Genomic DNA, 19,053 nt, shown 5'->3' with positions numbered 1-19,053 from the left:
CTCCAGTTTTCTCCATTATTCCTGCCACTACTTATGCTCGCCCAGTGTTGCTCACACTTTGCCAGGTTGTTAGTGTTTCTAGTCGCTGGTTCTGCAACCCTGTAGCACATGATGGATAATTCAAGTGCTGTATATTTATTTATTTTTTGTTATACGTTAAATTGACTTGAGCCCTCCCATCTCAAAGTTTGGGATTCCATAGCAGATGTTTAATTTACATTTAACTAAAATTATCTGCATTTTCATTTACTTACTATGCAGCACTTTCATTATGTTGCAAAACACTATTATTACTGTTGATAAAATCCATAATTATCAATAGATATCCTTTCATATTGATACATAAATTTGCTATTGATTAAAACAGACATTAAAATCTGTTTTTCTGACATAATTTTAATAAAAGAACATTTCTGAATCTTTAAATGTCAAATATTTTAACTCCCAGAAGCGTCGTATTCTGCAAAGGAAAGGTTTGAAATCGAACACTCATGATAATCTGCTCAAACACTAATACTTCAGTCATGCTATCACCAAAAATGCCATAGTCTGCGGATTTGCCATTATATATATAATGTGATTACAGCTACATTTTCCACACATGCAGGTACACACATACACACACATATGTCCCCATTCTAATAATTTGTTCTTCCTCTTTAGATTTTTTCCTGGATTTCTGCAAAGTACTTTGCAAAGAACCTATTTGTTAGAGTGTTCTGTAAATAAACTTGACTTGTTTTGTAAGCAGTATGATTACTCTGGCCATATGTCATAGTCTCAATACTTGGGTCCGCACACGCCGGGGGAATTTGGGAGTGCAAATAAAGAATAAGATTAAACTTGACTGGCTCAGCTGCCTTTTTAGTTCTTTAGCATCCCAGGAGTAACATAAGCTGGGTAAGATGGATTTGGCTGCCGGTTGGCTGTACATTGTGTTTCTATAGGTTACACAATTTTCTTTTATAAGGCAGAACTTCAGAGAAGCCGCTGCCACCATTTTAGCTTAGAGCTTCAGCACAGAAGAATTGTGTCTGACAGAGATGTAATGAACAAAAATAGCCTTAATGAGATCAGTGAGGCCACAGTTGTATTGTCCCAAGGGAATAACCACTTATAAAAATAGTCCTGATAAGACCAAGCAATTGTTACAATGGAGTCACTTTAGCAACGCTGAGACAAACATTGGGATGGCACCAAATGAGACGATTATCAGCAGAGGGACACTGCTGTCACTATTTACAGTTGGAACAAACTGATTATATCAATAATGACAAAACTGCATCTTTGGGCATTGTGGGGATAATACCTCGAAAAGATTGAAGACGGTGCCTCAGTTCACATTTTAGTCAGATATTGTATCTGATATTAACAACCATATTTTTCGCTGTTTATTTAAGAGAGCCCACATTAGTGCTACTTTCCAGCCACAGTTCCCCTGAAATAATACCCAATACTGCAGTATGACACCAGCATGCACACTAATAAAAATGTTTGTCAATGTTAATAAAGGAAGTGTACAGATATAATGATGGAACAATGTCGAGAGTTTGCTAGACTGCACATTTGAGCTCACACTGAACACACAGATGGTCCATCCTGCAGCACCTCATTATCCAAGTATCAGGTTGACTTGATGTCACTTCTCAGAGCCCAAGGCGCCTTACATGATGTATATCTCTGTTAACACGGTTATAATAACAGCGGTGTCACTGACAGGAGGGAATGCAAGCCTTCCGCTGTTTGGCCTGTTCGTGCTGTGTACAGATGACAAGGCAAGGCATTCAGCTGAGAGGAAACTGAAAGGTAGAACCACTGTAAACAACAAGCAAAGCAGGATATTTTTAGATGATGGATGCATCAACTGTAAGCTTCCACAGTTTTTATTGTTTTCGTCTAGGCAGTCAGTATTTTTGGACTTCTGTTAGAAGTATCGTTAGCTGTCACGAAAGTCATCACAAAGTAGAACAAACCTTTTTTTTTTAAAAGTGCTAACAAAGACTAGATGAGTTCCTGAACAAACGACTTTGAGTATTTTGTTGTCGGTATTCAACAGGGAGGCTTTAAATGAATGAGCAACTCTGAATCGTCTGTTGTTATTCCAGTAAACATAAGTGGTGAGCTGAAGTGCAATATTTCAGCCTCAGCCCTACCTGTGCCATGTGTAACTGCCTGACAACAAATCTTCTGAACATCAGGAGTGCGATTACAATCTTCAATTCCTTTGCAGACTGACAGTTCTATCTGTTGAGATGGATTGGTCATTTACAATAAATTTATTATAAATGTGATATGACAGAATATCATCAAACTTCCCCTTGCCTCAAAAATAAGCTTGAACGGTTGGGTATGATCCAATTCCCTCTCTGCCATTGCTGCTGTCAGAAAGTTCTATTCATCTTCTTTTTCATTTTCTCTTGTAACTAGGAGCTGTCAAGGCCTGGGGGCTTTGCCTTGCAGTTTGCTTGGCTATATTTATAATTGGACCCTGTCAACAGTGTCCAGTGCAAATCCAGTGCAAGGTTTGTTATGGCAGCTACTGTGTAGTGATTTCAACACATGCCAACTGTGAGATGGTTTGTATGTCATTAATGCGCAACTATAGGTAGGTGCAGACACAATGGTTGCACCCACGAGCTTGTGGATGGAATGAAAATCATCCAAAGGGGATCAAAGGAGACTGAACACAGTTGAAGTCAAATTCTTCCAGGCAATATAAAGCTCTAGGGGTGCCACGCATTGACAGGGAAGCATAGGTATGTGTGTACATCGTATATATACAAAGGCTGTGTGGTTGCTCAAACATATGAAGCAACTGTGCCTGTAAGTGTGTGCAATGAATGCCATCAGATTTTTTTTCCCCCCAGTTTGATGACTTTTTAATTGAATGTGAGAACAGTGCAAATGTCAAGGAGGAGATTTAGAAATGTGCATGGCTTTATCTCTCTTTTCAACATTCTTATACCCTCGTTAGACACATATTTTAATTTATTCTAACAAATCAGTGATTCCTGCTGTTTGTGCCAAAATCATAGCTATTGTGTTTTTTTGTTTTTTTTGTTTTTTTTTAAACATAATTTCCTCACCTTGACCTGTCCTATTGTGTTGCACTTTATCCGTGTGGGTGTTCTCTTAATCCACATTGGTTCTCCAGATAAGTGGTGCAGAAAGAGGCCAGATCATGACTGGGCTTGTCAAGAGTCAGAGGAGAATGTTCTCCTGTGGGAAGCATCTGAAACCCAGAGGACCTGCGTGATGAGAAGAAATAGGACAATGTCACTGCATGACTCCCGTAAATTTTATCTGCTTAATAGTGCATTGTGAGCAGGCTAATTATATAGAGATGAAAGGCTGTATCTTTGCCACATGCATTGGCTGCTTGCATTACAGTGGACAGAGTCAAATCCCTGCTTCCTTTCCATCAACTAGTTTCTATTAAGTGCCTCAAATTACAAACAGCGGCTTCACTTTTTGTCATATAATCCACAATGTTTAACAGTGGCTCCCAGTGCAGAACCTGTCTGACATCTTACGGTAGAAATCATTTTTGATGGACAGATTCAGGAAAAAAAACCCAGAAAACAATAGTGAGTGATAATGATGGATGTGCAAATCTCCCTCCTCAACAGAGTGAACCAGGAGAGGGAGACAAAGCTCTTCTCCAGTTAGATTAAAATGTGAGATTGATTTATACAGCTGAACTTGTGACTGCCTTCTTTTATTGTTAGAACTAGTCTGGAGGGATTGAAGAGGACTGAACAATAACCCAAATAACATAGGCAGGGGCTGATCTGTTTAAGGTGTGACACAATGAAATAATTCGAACATGATTTCTAAAGCAGGTCGTGCTGCAGGCTGTGGTCTAACTCAAACCTCATGCTCAAATATTATTTAAAAAAAAATCTTATTCCCTAATTCAACCTGATGAGGTCCATCCTAGGCGGTATTGTTTTCCCCCTGCCCAGAATGACACAAGCCACATCCATTAAAAACCTGACAAACGCATTCCTTCGGAGACATGGACCAATTGGCTGAGAGGAGGGCGTGACTCTCCTTACTCCAGCAAAGCAGGAGTATGAAGTTTAGGTTATCAGTGCACAGCTGCTGTGAGAGAATGGTGCACCTCAGTGCTCATAGGTGCGTGATAGTATCCAATGCCGATTTTATATTCCTGCAACTTTAACCGAGGTGCGTAGTTTACAACGGGTGCATGCACAAAGTTCAACGCGTCTCCTCTGCGGCTCCACACTACAAATGGCTTGGATTATCCCCCAGCATCTGCACGGGACCGGCGCTGCTTTCATTCTGCTCGCAGTGATTCTGACAGGTGATGCGGTCGCACAGGTTTTTGACAGCTACGGATTATCATACGCCCTGAGGTCTGAGCTTTCAGAAGACACGATATTGGTTGCCAATAATGGGATCCGCGTGCCTTTCGGGAGATCAGTCTTCATTGATCCCATCAACGATTTGGTTATTCAAGTTCAGCCCGGTGATAGATGCAGCATAACAGTCCTGGACAATGATCCGCTGTCTCAAAGGCCTGGACACCTGTCTCCGAAAAAGTTTCCGTGTGAATTTGGCCCCAACGACGTGAAGTATTCTCACTTTGGCTCCAGGAGTCCTCCGAGGGACAGAGTGAGGTTACAACTCAGGTATGACACCCAAACGGATACAATTATAATCCCCTTTATGATGGAGGTGGAGGTGGTTTTCACACAGCTGGAGGTGGTAACGAAAAATATGCCTCTGACTGTTGAGAAACTACTCGGCACAAGTAATCCCATCGACAGAAGAATTTTGGAATTCACTTATGACAGAAGTGCACAACAATGCAAAATAGCCAGCCTCTCCAGCAGCAGCGTGCTGCCCAGGTATGGGAAACTTGTGGATGAGGACAGCCTGGGAACAATGATGGACTGTGATGAATTTCTTAAGATTAACACCCGCTATCAACACACATTTGCATTTAAGTCACCAAACAGAGATTACATTCCGATGCTTGTGGAATTACACGATAAAGAAGGCAACTTGCTCAAGCAGGAATTCTTCCAGATTTTGGTCAGAATTAAAGAAGGTGAGGACAACACTCCCCCCAAGCCCAGCTTTGTTGCAATGATGATGATGGAAGTAGACCAGTTTGTAATGACAGCAATAACCATGGATATGTTGGCCGCGGAGGACGTTGAGTCTAATCCTGACGAATTAATTTTCAACATTACATCCCCCCTGTCCTTTGAGGAGGGCTACATAGTGAGCACAGATGACAGGAATTTACCAATAACCTCATTTTATCAAGGAGACCTCAAAGATTTGAAAATCGCTTACAAACCCCCTGCTGTGGATTCGGACACTGAGCGGATTTTCCAGATTGAGTTTGAGGTTGTGGACACGGAGGGGGCTGTGTCAGACCCTTTTGCTTTCATGATTGTTGTTAAGCCCATGAACACACTGGCCCCCGTGGTGACGAGGAACACTGGACAGTTACTGTATGAAGGTCAGTCCAGGCCTTTGTCCAGTTCACAGAATCTGGAAATCAGTGACGAGGACAATTTAGACAAAGTCAAAATTACTGTTATTGATGGGCTGCGGCATGGAGAGTTGACTGTTCTGGGCTCGATGAGGAAATTTTTCACTCCAGCTGACCTCGACGCCGGAGTAGTAGTTTATCAGCATGATGGTAGTGACACATACAGTGATAACATCATTTTCAGAATGACAGATGGCACAAATGAGGTGGAGTTCCTGTTTCCCATCACTGTTGTGCCAACAGATGACGAGCCGCCCATCATCAACGCCAACACTGGTTTGGTTTTGTTCAAAAACCAAATGATGCCAGTCTCCTCGCTAATGCTCAGTGCGGCAGACATCGACTCAGAAGATTCCACAATAAGATTCACACTAGAGCCTCCTTTTTCCACAATCGGGCAGGTGATGCTACGTCAGTCTGAGGCCCCGGAGGATCCATCAACCTGGAAGTTTAATTCAGAGGATGAAATGTATGAGAAAGTAGTGACCGAATGGCTCCAGCAGGATATTACCGACGGGAAACTGTTTTACAAGCACATTGGGCCCCACAGCACCAGCACGGTTATGGATCAGTTTGTGTTTAGAGTTCAAGATGACAATGACCCACCAAATCAGTCAGGCCAGAGCTCATTCATTATCAAAATTCTCCCTGTTGACGACCTCCCACCTGAACTGTACCCCGGCACGACCCTGCAGATGACCGTGCACGAGTATCAGCTTACTTACTTCCGAAAGAAATTCCTCCGTTACACTGACCTCGACTCAGAGGATCGGGATCTCAAATACACAATCATCCAGCCGCCGACAGACACAGATGAGAATAGCCCTGTTGTGCTGGGAACTTTGGTGCTAACTGAGAAGCCAAACACTGAAGTCACAACTTTCACCCAGGCACAAATTAACCACCATAAAATAGCTTACAAACCACCGGACCTTGAGCTCGGAATCACCACTCATGTTCTGCAGTTTAGGTACACTGTGGAGGATGTTTCTAGAAATAGCGTAGAAGGAGTTTTCACTATAGTTTTACAGCCTGTGGACAACAAGCCGCCTCAAATAACAAACTCTGGGTTTACTGTGCTTGAACGCGGGACACATATCTTTACAAGTGCTGAGCTTGACACCACAGATACAGATACAGATCGCAAAAAGATATCTTTCACTATTACTCAGCCACCGCTACACGGTCAGATCCGATTTAAATTCACTGACATGACAAAAGGAGAAACTTTCAGCCCAGAGGACATTGGGAATGGCGTCATTTCATACATGCATAATGGGGACGAATCAACAGTGGATTCAATACAAATAGATGTCAGCGACGGCGTGCACATTGTCCCGATAACGGTCAAGATTAGTGTGAAACCAATTGATGATGAGACTCCAACTATCAGTCTCCCAGCTGGCACAATTGGCTCCTACATAGATGTAATGGAAAGTGGAGCAACAGAAATCACAAGTAATGTCATTCAGGGAAGAGATGAGGACACCGATGACCTCCGTTTGACCTTCATTGTTGAAGACCCGCCAACATTGGGTGAAATCCTAGTGAGAGGTGTCCCATCTGGCACTTTCACCCAAGCTGATATTATTAACGGCCATGTGGTCTACGCTCATACCAGTGGGGAGATAGGCTTGAACACAAAGGAAGATTTTTTCAATCTCACTCTGACGGACATGTCTGATGAGTGGACTGTTGGTGGAAATAAGATCACAGGTGTCAGAGTGCATGTAACTATTCTTCCCCTGGACAGTCAGGCTCCAGAGGTATTTGTGGGGCCACAGTTCACCGTTGTTGAGGGAGAGAAGAATGCCATTCAGATTCTTTATATAAGCGCTGATGATGTGGACACTCCCAATGATGACCTCCTTTGTACAATCATTGTACAGCCAACGTCAGGATACGTGGAAAATATCTCCCCAGCCCCAGGCTCAGAGAAATCCAGGTCTGGGACAGCTATTAGTGCTTTCACCATCAAGGACATCAGACAGAATCACATTTACTATGTTCAAAGCATTCACAAAGGAGTGGAGCCAGTGGAGGACAGGTTTACGTTCAGATGCTCTGATGGCATCAATTTCTCTGAAAGGCACTTTTTCCCCATCTCCATAATCCCCTCCAATGATGAAAAGCCTGAGATTTACATGAGAGAGTTTGTAGTTATGGAGGGCATGAACATAGTCATCGACACTCCCATTCTGAATGGTGCTGATGCAGATCTCCCCTCTGATCAGCTCACATTCATCGTCACCAAACCCCCCAAGCACGGATTTATTCTCAATCAGCTCACTACCGGCACTGTCCCTGTCTCTAACTTCACCTTGGATCAGATCAGGGAGGCCTCCAGCATTGTGTATGAGCACGATGACTCAGAAACCACAGAGGACAGCTTTGATATTGTCCTTACAGACGGGAAGTTCAGTGTAGAGAAAACAGTGATAGTTATGATTATCCCCGTGGATGATGAAACCCCAAGGATGGCAATCAATGATGGCCTTGAAATTGAAATAGGTGACATCAAAGTTATTAACAGCAATATTTTAAAAGCTACTGATCTGGACTCTGAGGATAGCACGCTAACGTACATAATCAGATATGGGCCCGGTCAGGGCTATTTGCAAAGAACAACATCTTCTGGGGTCTTGCAGAATATCACAGTTGGAATGAATTTCACACAGAGCGAAGTAGATCAGGGTTTGATCATATACATCCATAACGGGCAAGAGGGAATTCGAGACCTCATCAAATTTGATGTGACGGATGGCATCAACCCTTTGATTGACAGATACTTCTATGTGACAGTCGGTGGCATTGACATGGTTTTTCCTGATGTTGTCAGTAAAGGTGTGTCGCTTAAAGAGGGTGGCAGGGTTACTTTGACCACTGACCTTCTCAGTACTAGTGACCTTAACAGTCCAGATGAACACTTGGTTTTCACTATCACTCGAGCTCCAATGAGAGGACATCTGGAGTGCACAGACACACCTGGGATGCCAATCTCGTCCTTTACACAGCTCCAGCTGGCTGGTAACAAAGTCTATTACATCCATACTGCTGACGATGAAGTGAAAATGGATAGCTTTGAATTTGAAGTGACTGATGGCTACAACCCTGTGTTCCGCACTTTCCGCATCTCCATCGCTGACGTGGACAATAAAAAGCCTGTGCTGACAGTACACGGTCTGGTGGTGACTGAGGGAGAAAACAAACTCATCACACCTTTTGAGCTAACAGTTGAGGACAGAGACACCGTTGACCGCCTCTTGAAATTCACAGTCACTCAAATCCCAGTTCATGGTCGCCTGCTCTTTAACAACACCCGGCCTGTCACCTCCTTCACAAAGCAGGACCTGAATGAGAACTTGATCAGCTACAAGCATGATGGAACAGAGAGTGCAGAGGACAGTTTCTCCTTCACTGTCACCGATGGCACTCACACAGACTTTTACGTCTTCCCTGACACCGTGTTTGAGACTCGAAAGCCCCAAGTGATGAAGATTGCTGTCCTCCCAGTGGATAATGGCGTACCGCAGGTTGTCGTGAATAAGGGTGCCCCAACTTTGCGGGTGCTGGAGACAGGCCACCTGGGGTTTGTGATCACCAGTAAGACCCTTAAAGCAGAGGACAGAGACAGTATTCAGGATTCCGTGACCTTTCGGATTACCGCAGCCCCAGTACACGGCTACTTGATTAACCTTGGAAAAGGAAATGCCACTATCACCACTTTCACACAAGGTAAGAGAGCTGCTTTGCAAACTTCTTATTCTGCTTAGATTTGTGAGCTTGCAGTACTCAGATTGGAGACATTTTTTAATTCTCTGATGTATTTAGTGCCAATCCTAAACTCACTCTGCTTAATGCACTCCCAACTGATGCCTGAAAAATGCTGAGTTCAAATATAAAGATTTTTGTTTTCGCACAAGAGTTCCTATTTGCAGAGATGAAGTATGCCAGTGCCTCAGGCTGACTAGATCTCACTAGAGGAGTGCATTTTTCAAACAATGCCTAATGCATTGCACTTTGGGAAAGAACCGATGGTGATTTGTGCATTACTAGAGTAATATTTTCTCACAGAGGACGTGGGAATTACAGACATAATGATGGATACTCTGAACATGCAAACATGTCAAAGAGAGGGGGACATTATAGGCTGGCTCACAGCAAATCACAGACTATGTAAACAACACTGTGCAGCACAGAAGACACATTTCAAACAAACCAGAGGGGTGTCTTGTTAAATGGTAAATATGTGGGTAGCTGAATTAGTGTACAGTCAATGTCCATGTATTCCCTGCTTTTATTTACCGAGCTACTGTGAGCTTTCCCCCAGAGGCCCGTTCAATATTTCAGGAGATCTCACAAGAGTAAACAGACGGTAAATAAAGACACTATCTCCTGGGCATTTTAAAATTTTGGCTATGCATCTTTATGCATCTTCCCCTTTGAAGGGGGATATTTTGACATCAATTATTGAAGACAGCAAGGGTGTAAACTTCACAATCTTTCAAAATCCAGTGCCATAAAGAACCTCCGTCTAGCACCATGCTATCAGGATGGCAAACTGACTGCCGTGATAGAGCCCCCGAGAGTCAAGCGATCTTTAATATTCAGTGTCATTCAAAAGTCTAATACATATAGAGCCTTTTTATCAGGCTGTTTTGTTTTTTTTTCTCTCTCAGATTCCCCTGATGCTATTAGTGTGCACATTTCATCACACAGCCTCACTCTGCTTCTTAAACAGGGTTTAGGAGTTATTGATAAACAGTCTGACAAGAACAAATTGAACATATTTTCCTGTTTGTTATTTTATGCCGAATAACTGATGTCAACTTTTGTGACTGTGTATCTGTTATTTATACAAATTTTCACTTTTTCAGCTGAAATTGATGACATGAGCGTATGCTATGTCCTGAGGGACGGTGACAATGCAACAGATGACATCTTTTATTTCTCCATTGAGGACAGTGGTAAGCTCTTTTATTTAAATGTCTGTCCTTGAAGTCGTGCTGATACGTTTGACATAAAGTCGCTGTTACGCTGATGAAATATGTAATTTTCTTGCAATGTCTCATCTTGGACTTTGAGAAAACAAGATTGATCCAAGATAGAAAAGACTTTCATACCCTTCACAAATGTCCTGCATGGACCATAACTTTCGTACAGTGAATGACAATGTAAGCATGCATTAAAAGAGAATGGAAGATTAACTATTTATGGATCACAACTGTGTTGATTCCACGTAACTAGGAGCTTATACACAAAATTTGTATGCCAGGCGTCCACGCTGATTATACTTTTATCTGAACATTCCTGATTGTCTTACTCCAAATTATGCCACAGGTAGGTCAGCCTTACAACGCCCACACATAATCACTCATTATTTTGTAGAAAGTAATGGTTGATTTAGCAAGTAACTAATTAGTAGAGCAATTAGCAAAGACCTTCCCTCTACTGTAGATATGTAATCAGGCACAGGCTGAGTGAATGGTTTGAGGCAATCACGCTGGTGTTGCCGATTAGCAGAAGCAGTGTGCCTGACAGTGTGTCCTTTCTGCTACCCTTCAGCTGTGATGACTGAGCACAAAGGAACACTCTAATAGGGGCCCTCTTTTCCCACAAGCACCTCAGTGGGCCCCCCATACCCATTTTCTCATTTCTCATTTCTCAGGTCTAATCTGTGGCTTCAGTGTAATAATAGACAGGTTAAAATCAATGCCAAAGGGGTGTGCGGTGTGTTAATAAGTGATGATTAAAATGCAGGAGCAGGTACTGAATGACAGTTCTTTACCTGAGCTGGTGGCAAGCGTTGAGCCCATGCAGCGCTCAGTTGTTGCTGAGTGAGGTTCCATCAGTCCCTTTGTTATTATCTCACTTGGGTTATTTGTCATGGATCTCTGCAGACTTCGCTTCCTTTCTGTCACTTTCTTTCTCTTCGTCGCTCGCTTGATGCTCGATGACATCTTACACGAGTAGTTTATCTCCCAGAGCTGGCAGTTAAATGCATGTTTTCAGCACTTGCTACAATCTTTTACATTACTTCAGACTTGATGAGAAGATAAAAACGGATTGTGTCTTATTCTGTCCTTAGTTATAGTTCTCAAACGAAACAAAGAATACAATTGCTACAGTCAGACACTCTACACATCTCAAGAATGCCATTGTTTGACATGATAATTCTACTTTGTAGTGGCACCTAAATAGCATAACAAATGCATGAATTTTCTTATTGGATGGCCCATCCATAAGGACTCGACACATACTGCACTGCAGCTTGTGAGGCAGTCAGAGAACATGTTTTTAATAAGATTTAAGCTGTGCTGGTGGCTGCCCTAAATCCCCAGACAGAGCCTGCAGCTCTTTGAACAGCCGTGTTGTGTAGGAGCTGAATGGTGTACACTGGCACACAGCTGCACTATGTCATGTTCAGCAGTGGAAAACATTTTCCTCCTCACTTCAAGTTCATTGGGAATTTTACCAACTGCACTTGGGCGATGTTTTTAAGAGTGAAAAGTTACTTTTCATGTCGCAGCTGCTCAGTGGGATTCCAGGAGTTTGTGCCAACAGCTCTGATGAACTTGTGAATATGTGTGCAAGTAGATTCTTGCACTTGCTGCCGATTGCTGATTAATATGTACCAGAATTTGGGTGGTTTTGTATGTGTCTGTTCTGGGATGATGGTACTTTTTTTTCTCTAATCATTTAAGCATAGTTGGAGGACATGTGTTGCTTCCAATTCCAGGGGAATTCTCTGTAGTGTGTCACACAACTGTTTTTTTTTTTTTGTAGGATTTCTGCTGGTTCGATCGTCATTCTAAAAACAGACTGACTTACAGCTTGCATTTATAACAGGGCAGGACACTAATTTACTCTTGGCATGTTTTCTCACAAAGGGAGAATAAATGGAAAGTGCCAAGTCATTTATTAAGCTCTATCCAAATACTTATGGCAGTCTGACATGCGACCACAAATTTGTTTTAATTGTTGGAGCTGAGATCATGGTTTTCTTATAAATGGATTGTCTTTTGACAGACTTGGTATTTAAATGGAGCTACTCTGGTCCGTGTTCTTCTCTGCAATTGCTTGCTTCTGTGCAATTTTAGCTATAAATTTTATGTTCAGATCCAACATTTAAATATATGCTGGATTTCACCTGCTTTGGCATAGCTGTATTTAAGTATTGGCTACAATAATGATTTTGCTTTAAAAAGGCAAATGATTGTTGAGAACTACTAAAAAGGAAAACAAACCCTCAGTAAATTCAGTTGTGTAGACAGATAAATGATGCTTATGTAATTCAGGCTCTTTCACTCAATTAACTTGGCGACATAAAGACAGCAGATGGGCTTTTCAATACAAATAACAACATGGCAATTAGGCCACATCCCAAAATGCTTATCAGTTTTAATTAGTTATTAGTTAGAATCTCAGAGTGTGACTAAAACACTTCTGCTTTTAACCCTGCTGGAATATAAGAAACCGAGTGATATTGAATTTACTTCAAAATGATCCTGCACAGCCTTTGTAATAGTCTTCAACTTTGTAATCATGGGTAATTTGTGGGCTTGATGTGCCATTTTCTCTTGTCTCCATTTCCATTTCGTTCTCATTTCAGGAGCTGCCACTGTGTGCCTTTACAGCTGTATTTAAGGTGCTTTTGCCAAAAAAGAGATGACAGAAGTTATTTTCCCAAAGCCGTTTGTATGTCTCACTATTTGCCAAGCTTGTCAAAGCTTTGAATGAATAATCACAGAGGTCTGAAATTGCACATATTAATATGTTGGTGTCTGTTTACTGTTTTGGAGAAACATCACATCTGGACAGCAAGAGTCACGAACAGGGATGTTGGCCAGAAACATCTTTAATTAAAGTGTTGCTTAGAAGTATACTGGTATCTGGCTGTTTGTGTATCTGTGTGTGTGCGAGGGAGGGGGCTACGCTTGTCATTCTAAGTCAGTTAATTGCTGTGTTTCGGTGGGCTCCAGCCCTCCCCTTGTCTCCTGGGGATTCAGGTGCATTCAGGTGAGCTTACTTGAGCACACACAAGCCCTGGCATTCCCAGGCAGTTGTTTATGGAGCTGAATCCCTGTCTGCCTCCAGCCAGTCAGTCAGCATCACGGATGTTCCTAATGACAGACACACTGCTGCGGTCTTTGTTTTTCATTCCAGGCACTCACTACCGCCTTATTTTTTCCTTTCACTGAGCTACAAAGAGGCAGCTTAAGATCATTTATAGGTTCGTTCATAAAACGTGTGCTTTTTTCTGAAGGTCACACTCTACAGGCATGCCCACAGCTTCCTTGTGGTTTCGAATTGACTAATAGGACTTGTTTAGTATAAAAAAGCAGCGAGCATGTAAGCCAATAAATCACATTTGTAGTGAAATGGGTCTGCAGAGCGCAAAATAGAGCAAATTCCTGACTGGAACATTTTTTTCTTTCATAGAAGCCCCTGAAACAGAGTGGAATGTTTCTCCTCTCCAGTTTCTAATGCGTGTCTGTAGAGGCCACCGCTACAAGTATGTTCTGTTTGTTATTTCTGCTTCATGTAACAAGATAAGTTCAGGTCACCATGAGTACCTGACCTAATAAATCCTCCAAACCATTCTGGCCTGCAGTAACATCTGATATGATGGTTGTCAACATCCTCCATGTTATCGGTGTCTAATCGCTTGTGACACTGAGTGCATACTCCATCTCCCTTTTCTTCCCTCCTGTTTAATTCCAGGTTAGGGGGGATTATCTTACTCCGCATAGCATGCGAGAGCACAACAAAAGTAAGGTAGAACATGCACTCACATGCAGTTCTGAGGTTAGTATAGACTTTGTGTATGCTATAATATCCCCATCACAACACCGGCGATGACTCTGCAGTTTTGCCGCATGTTTCTTCTCCTGTTATTAATGAAAGTGTCTCCCCTATACTTTTCTTGGGAGGTATAACATTCCTCTGTCCTTGGGACCTATGCTATGAATCATATGCATAAAGTATGCTGCAAGCTTCAACAAATTATATAGCTGGTCCAGTTGTTGTGTTTTAAAGAGATTTTAGAGTGTTGGTTTTTCTTCCCAGTCCATCTGTGCTTCAAGCTTGTAAAATATAAGGTGTAGTCTCTTTTTTATTATTATGGAAAAATGTTTAATGATAAAACATCTGGGAACTGATTACAGAGCTATTCCTGTGGAACAGCTGCTTCACTTTGGGGATGAAAAACTGAATTGCAGAAAGGATTTAGGCTAATCGTTTTAGTCGGAGAGTGATTTGCGTCTCTCACCGGTCCCTTATGCCGTCAGGAGCTAACTTTGTGCTGTAATTTTCTCACCAGTCTGCATTGCAATTATGTTTGCAATGTTTATTACCCAGCACCAGTCGTCTTTATTCGACACAGGATAACGAGGTGTGTCTGCAAATTTATTTCCCTTTAATGCATATGAGAAGAGTAGAGATGACTGAAATGAACGCATATCTGGAAAGAGCTGCAGCAACAAAGGAAACAGGGCAAGAATCTGTGATTATTAGCAAGTGGATTAAACATTTATTGTGATCCAGCACATTTAAGAAAATGTTATTCTTAGAAAAAGATTGTTAAAAAAAAACTGTTATTAATATTTGGCTTATTTCTCAAGACAAGTGAGCCAAAACATCTTGATGAGAGGTTGCATTGTTCTACTATAAATAAAGCATTGAATTAGCTAGCGAAGGTTTTTCTGTCTTTGTCTATGGATTTGCTTTGCCCGAGTCTATTGGATTTCCATCAGCTCATATGTTATGCTTCCTGTTCATCATTGTAGTTTATTTTTCTCTTGAGTACACATCACTGCTGAACCAGTATCGTATAGTACAAACACATATTCTTCTGCCTTAGATGCTTCCACTGCAAAGGATGCAAAAAGAGAGCACCGAATATATTAATGATAGAGAGTGAATTAGGAGAAGCACAGCAATATCCCTCAGCTGTATATTTTTCATTCTGGTGATTGTGCCGAGTATCGTTGAGAATTTGGGTGCATCATTTCAAAACAAATCTAAAAAAGGTATACGCTGATATGCCCTCGTTTACCCTTCTTAAATCACAGTGGGAACCCAGTCTGATGATTCTTCTACTCGTGTCTTAATATCCTGCCAAAGTGTGTGGAGTCAAGGTTAACAAAGACAAAAACCCCAGGCCCGGACTTGTTCTGTAGATGATGATGTGTGTCATCATAACCGCCTTAGGATATCAGTCTAGCAGAACTAAGATTGTTGTAGCAGCAAATTTTTAGAAAATCCCTATTTTGTGTTTAAAAAAAAAAACCCTGCACGGTAAAGTTTGTGTCATCAGTTTCCAGGACAGTCCCAGACATGCCAGATGACTACTTATAAAAATCACTAGCCAATAAAACCCCCCTGAAATTTCCAGCCAATGACATAAAAGCAAAATTAAAATCTTTGTCTCTTATCAGATCGTTCTATTTGTGTCTTGTTTGATTTTTGGCCTTAAAATATCAAATTTTACGATGAGGCTGTTTTGACAAATGTGACAGAACCAGAAAACAGCAGGAATTCTGAGTGTCACCGATGTTACAGTTGCTGCTGTGACATCTCTCTTTTCACAGTAGCAAAGCTTTGTTCAGTTTTGCAAAATCGCTCTGGATAATGTGTTTTTGGCCCCTGAATCCCAGCAGTGGGCCAGAACTGCTCTTCTCAGCCCTGCTGCATGATAAGCCTCTGACAGCTGGGCTAAGGCTGTAATGTCACAACTCTCTACAGCAGAGCCTGGGTTTCACGATTGGAGCCCGACGCAGGGTACACCTCCTTTGTGTGCTTTTTTTTTTTTACACATTTACATACAGTCATTCATCGTTTGTCTGTCACGGGGCCAGCTGCCCGATTCCATAATCAGAGATGAAGCTGGCGCTGCTAAAATGTTTCATCAAGATGCTGGGTATCAACTGCAGTTTAATTGATAACTGTTTTGCCTTTGATTTCAAGCTGCTGTCTCTTTTGATTAGAGTGCTGTGATGTAGACCAGGAAAAACACCAGCTTCTTTTTATTTTTGCTACCATCAGCATTCGAATATGCCCAGAAAATGCATACAGTAGATGGGAATTGAAAATGTTACACAGCTTGAAGTCTCGAGAGAAGGTTTTCATTTTTACACACGGTAGGAGTGCATCTCGGGAGTAACGGGGCTCTCATCTCATAAAAGGTGCTGATGAAACCCTTCGGGGATTCTTTGTGGATCAAACTCGCACTCACCACCGTCACCTCCACCACCTGCTTTTGCTAAGTGTAGCCTGATAGGCAGGATATAAGGAGTCATCTTGTTGAGAAACAGGAGGGAAGAGCAGTCGGAGGAGATGAAAGATAGAAGTGCTCTGTTGGTCCCAGTGTTGGTGGGGGCAAGGCGTCAAGCTGCTTCCTGTCGCCTGTAGCGATGGCATGAATGTGCTGATGTGCAGTTCGTTCTCTAAACGCCGCCCGTGTTGACAAGCTGTGAGAGCTTACATGTTGTAGGTGAGCCTTGCGTGAATCTAACCTCATCTACATATGAATAGAAATTATTTTGATATTTGCAATGGACTTGATTATCTGTAGACAAAATGTTTTGCCGCAGGCTTGAATGTAAGTACGCATCCCGCTTCTCTACATTTCTAAAAATAAACGATTGCCTCTAACTGTGTCGCTATTTATAGCAGTGAACATTCCTTTTTTTTTTTTTTACCTGATGTTTGTGCGAGGCATCTACAGTACATCTATAAAATGTCGTCTAATAACAGGAGCGTTAAAATAAGATGATTATAATTTCTTTAAAAAGCTATCAACAGGTAGCTGCTAATTCATGCAAAAGCACGTCATATTTTGTGTTGAAATGTAGATACAGCCCTGTAAATCAGTCATGGCTACTTGTGCAAGCTGTCCAAAGCTAAGCAGTATATAACTAACTGAAACAATGTGGACTTTTTAGCTGCTCCAACATGCACGTCACTGTTTTTTTTTTTGTTCTTTATAACATTCTGTTACTGCAAAAAATTGTACTGTGTAAGTGAGAGCTGTTGTAAATGTGAGAAACATTAAAACAAACAAAAAAAACAACAACCCTTAAACGTGTCTGGAACAGCCGGAAAAAAAATGTCCAGAGCTCAGATGAACTCTTCCCTCATTAAGAATACTAAGGAATGTCTTGCTGCCTGAAATTAACTAGACCGTGCATGGGCTTATCTTGGTTTTTCAGGACATGGGCTCGGAGTGAAGAGTTACATATTAGCAAGCAAATGGGAGAGAACGAAAGACAGACCAGAGGGTGCAGGTCTAGTAACTGGGGAGTCTAACACAGTGGTTGTATTTCACACCTTAAATCCCCAAAGTAATTGGTTAGAGCCATTACAGGTACGACTAAAGTGTTCTGTATTGCGTTAAAGGTCATCACTGGTCAATGAGTCACATGCAGGAACACTTTTTTTCAAGAGGAGAACATTTCGTGCTGCTGAGGTCTTGTGAAACCTTTGGGATAGTCCGCTAGCAGAATTAATTAAAGCTTAACTTAAATTTTAAAGAGAATTGATTATATTTTAAAGGGCATTCAATGGGCCTGTTAAACTGTTCCAGATAAATCTGTAGCAACAATTAGACTTCTCCGCACATTAAATGTATATCTTCTTTGACCTTTAGGTTTTATCCTTTATTTCTTATAATTTTTAGTGTCTAGTAAATAGAGCTCATCACATCTGATTACTTTGCATCGCACTGCTTGGGGTTACACAGGTCGTCCATCTCAGTGTGTCACAGAACACTGTGGTCCTTATAGACTACATTTAAATCTGTACATTGCACTATAGTATGTACATGCAATCACTGCCCAGCAATAAGATTTTGTAGGTCATTAGTCACCACTTAAAGTCACAGAATTCATCCCTGCAACAACAAGAGCATCTTGCCATTGCACCAAAAGTTCCTTGAGATTTATCTTAAGGTTCACCGTCATCCAGAAGCTGCTTTTACAATCCTTCAAATGCCAAGAAAAATATTTGCAGCTTGAGTGTCTAAGTGAAATTTTTGCAAGCATCCTTAGAAGTAGTCCTGTTTTAACATGGCAGCACTTTTTTATTTTTTTTGAACCCAGGGTTTGTTCCGCTGCGCTGACTAATCTTCAGTCCAATATTACAAGGAGGAGACAATAACAACACCAAATCCTTAGACATTTTCTTTCCTCTTTTCATGAATGCAGAATAGCATGCTTATCTTTAACATGCAGGTTTGCACAGTTCTACTTGATGGCTCCTATTCACCAGCCATAAACAAAGGACCAAGAGTCATTTAACACTTCTTTAGGAATTACCATTTCAGCTTTTCAGTGTGCATTTTTCCTCTCAGGCAAAAGCCCTTCTACATGTAAGGATTTGCAAGTAACAACTGTGAAATGCAGCTGAAACATGTTGTTATAACTGAAACCAGAGGAGGCCGGCCCTGAGAACAGACTCGACAAATACCCAGCTTTATTAGTATGGAACTCATGAGGTCTGTGGGACTGGGATGGGGTTTTATA

General features: G+C 41.6%; 1 protein-coding gene across 1 annotated transcript in view; it reads left to right on the top strand.

Moving 5' to 3' along the window:
• Positions 1-4,130: 4,130 nt before the first annotated feature.
• The window catches only part of LOC103363427 (FRAS1-related extracellular matrix protein 2-like), a 50,463-nt gene continuing 35,540 nt past the window's right edge, over positions 4,131-19,053 (top strand). Inside the window, exons 1-2 of the mRNA XM_008290191.1 lie at positions 4,131-9,265; positions 10,408-10,497. Of these exons, the coding sequence (XP_008288413.1) occupies positions 4,255-9,265; positions 10,408-10,497 (5,101 nt within the window). The 5' untranslated portion in view covers positions 4,131-4,254. The remainder of the gene's footprint in view (positions 9,266-10,407; positions 10,498-19,053) is intronic.

Source organism: Stegastes partitus, unplaced genomic scaffold (assembly GCF_000690725.1).
Source record: "Stegastes partitus isolate 25-593 unplaced genomic scaffold, Stegastes_partitus-1.0.2 Scaffold659, whole genome shotgun sequence".
In the NCBI taxonomy this organism is placed as follows: domain Eukaryota; kingdom Metazoa; phylum Chordata; class Actinopteri; family Pomacentridae; genus Stegastes; species Stegastes partitus.
The sequence above is the reverse complement of the archived record's forward strand: the minus strand, read 5'-3'. Positions and strand labels throughout refer to the sequence as shown.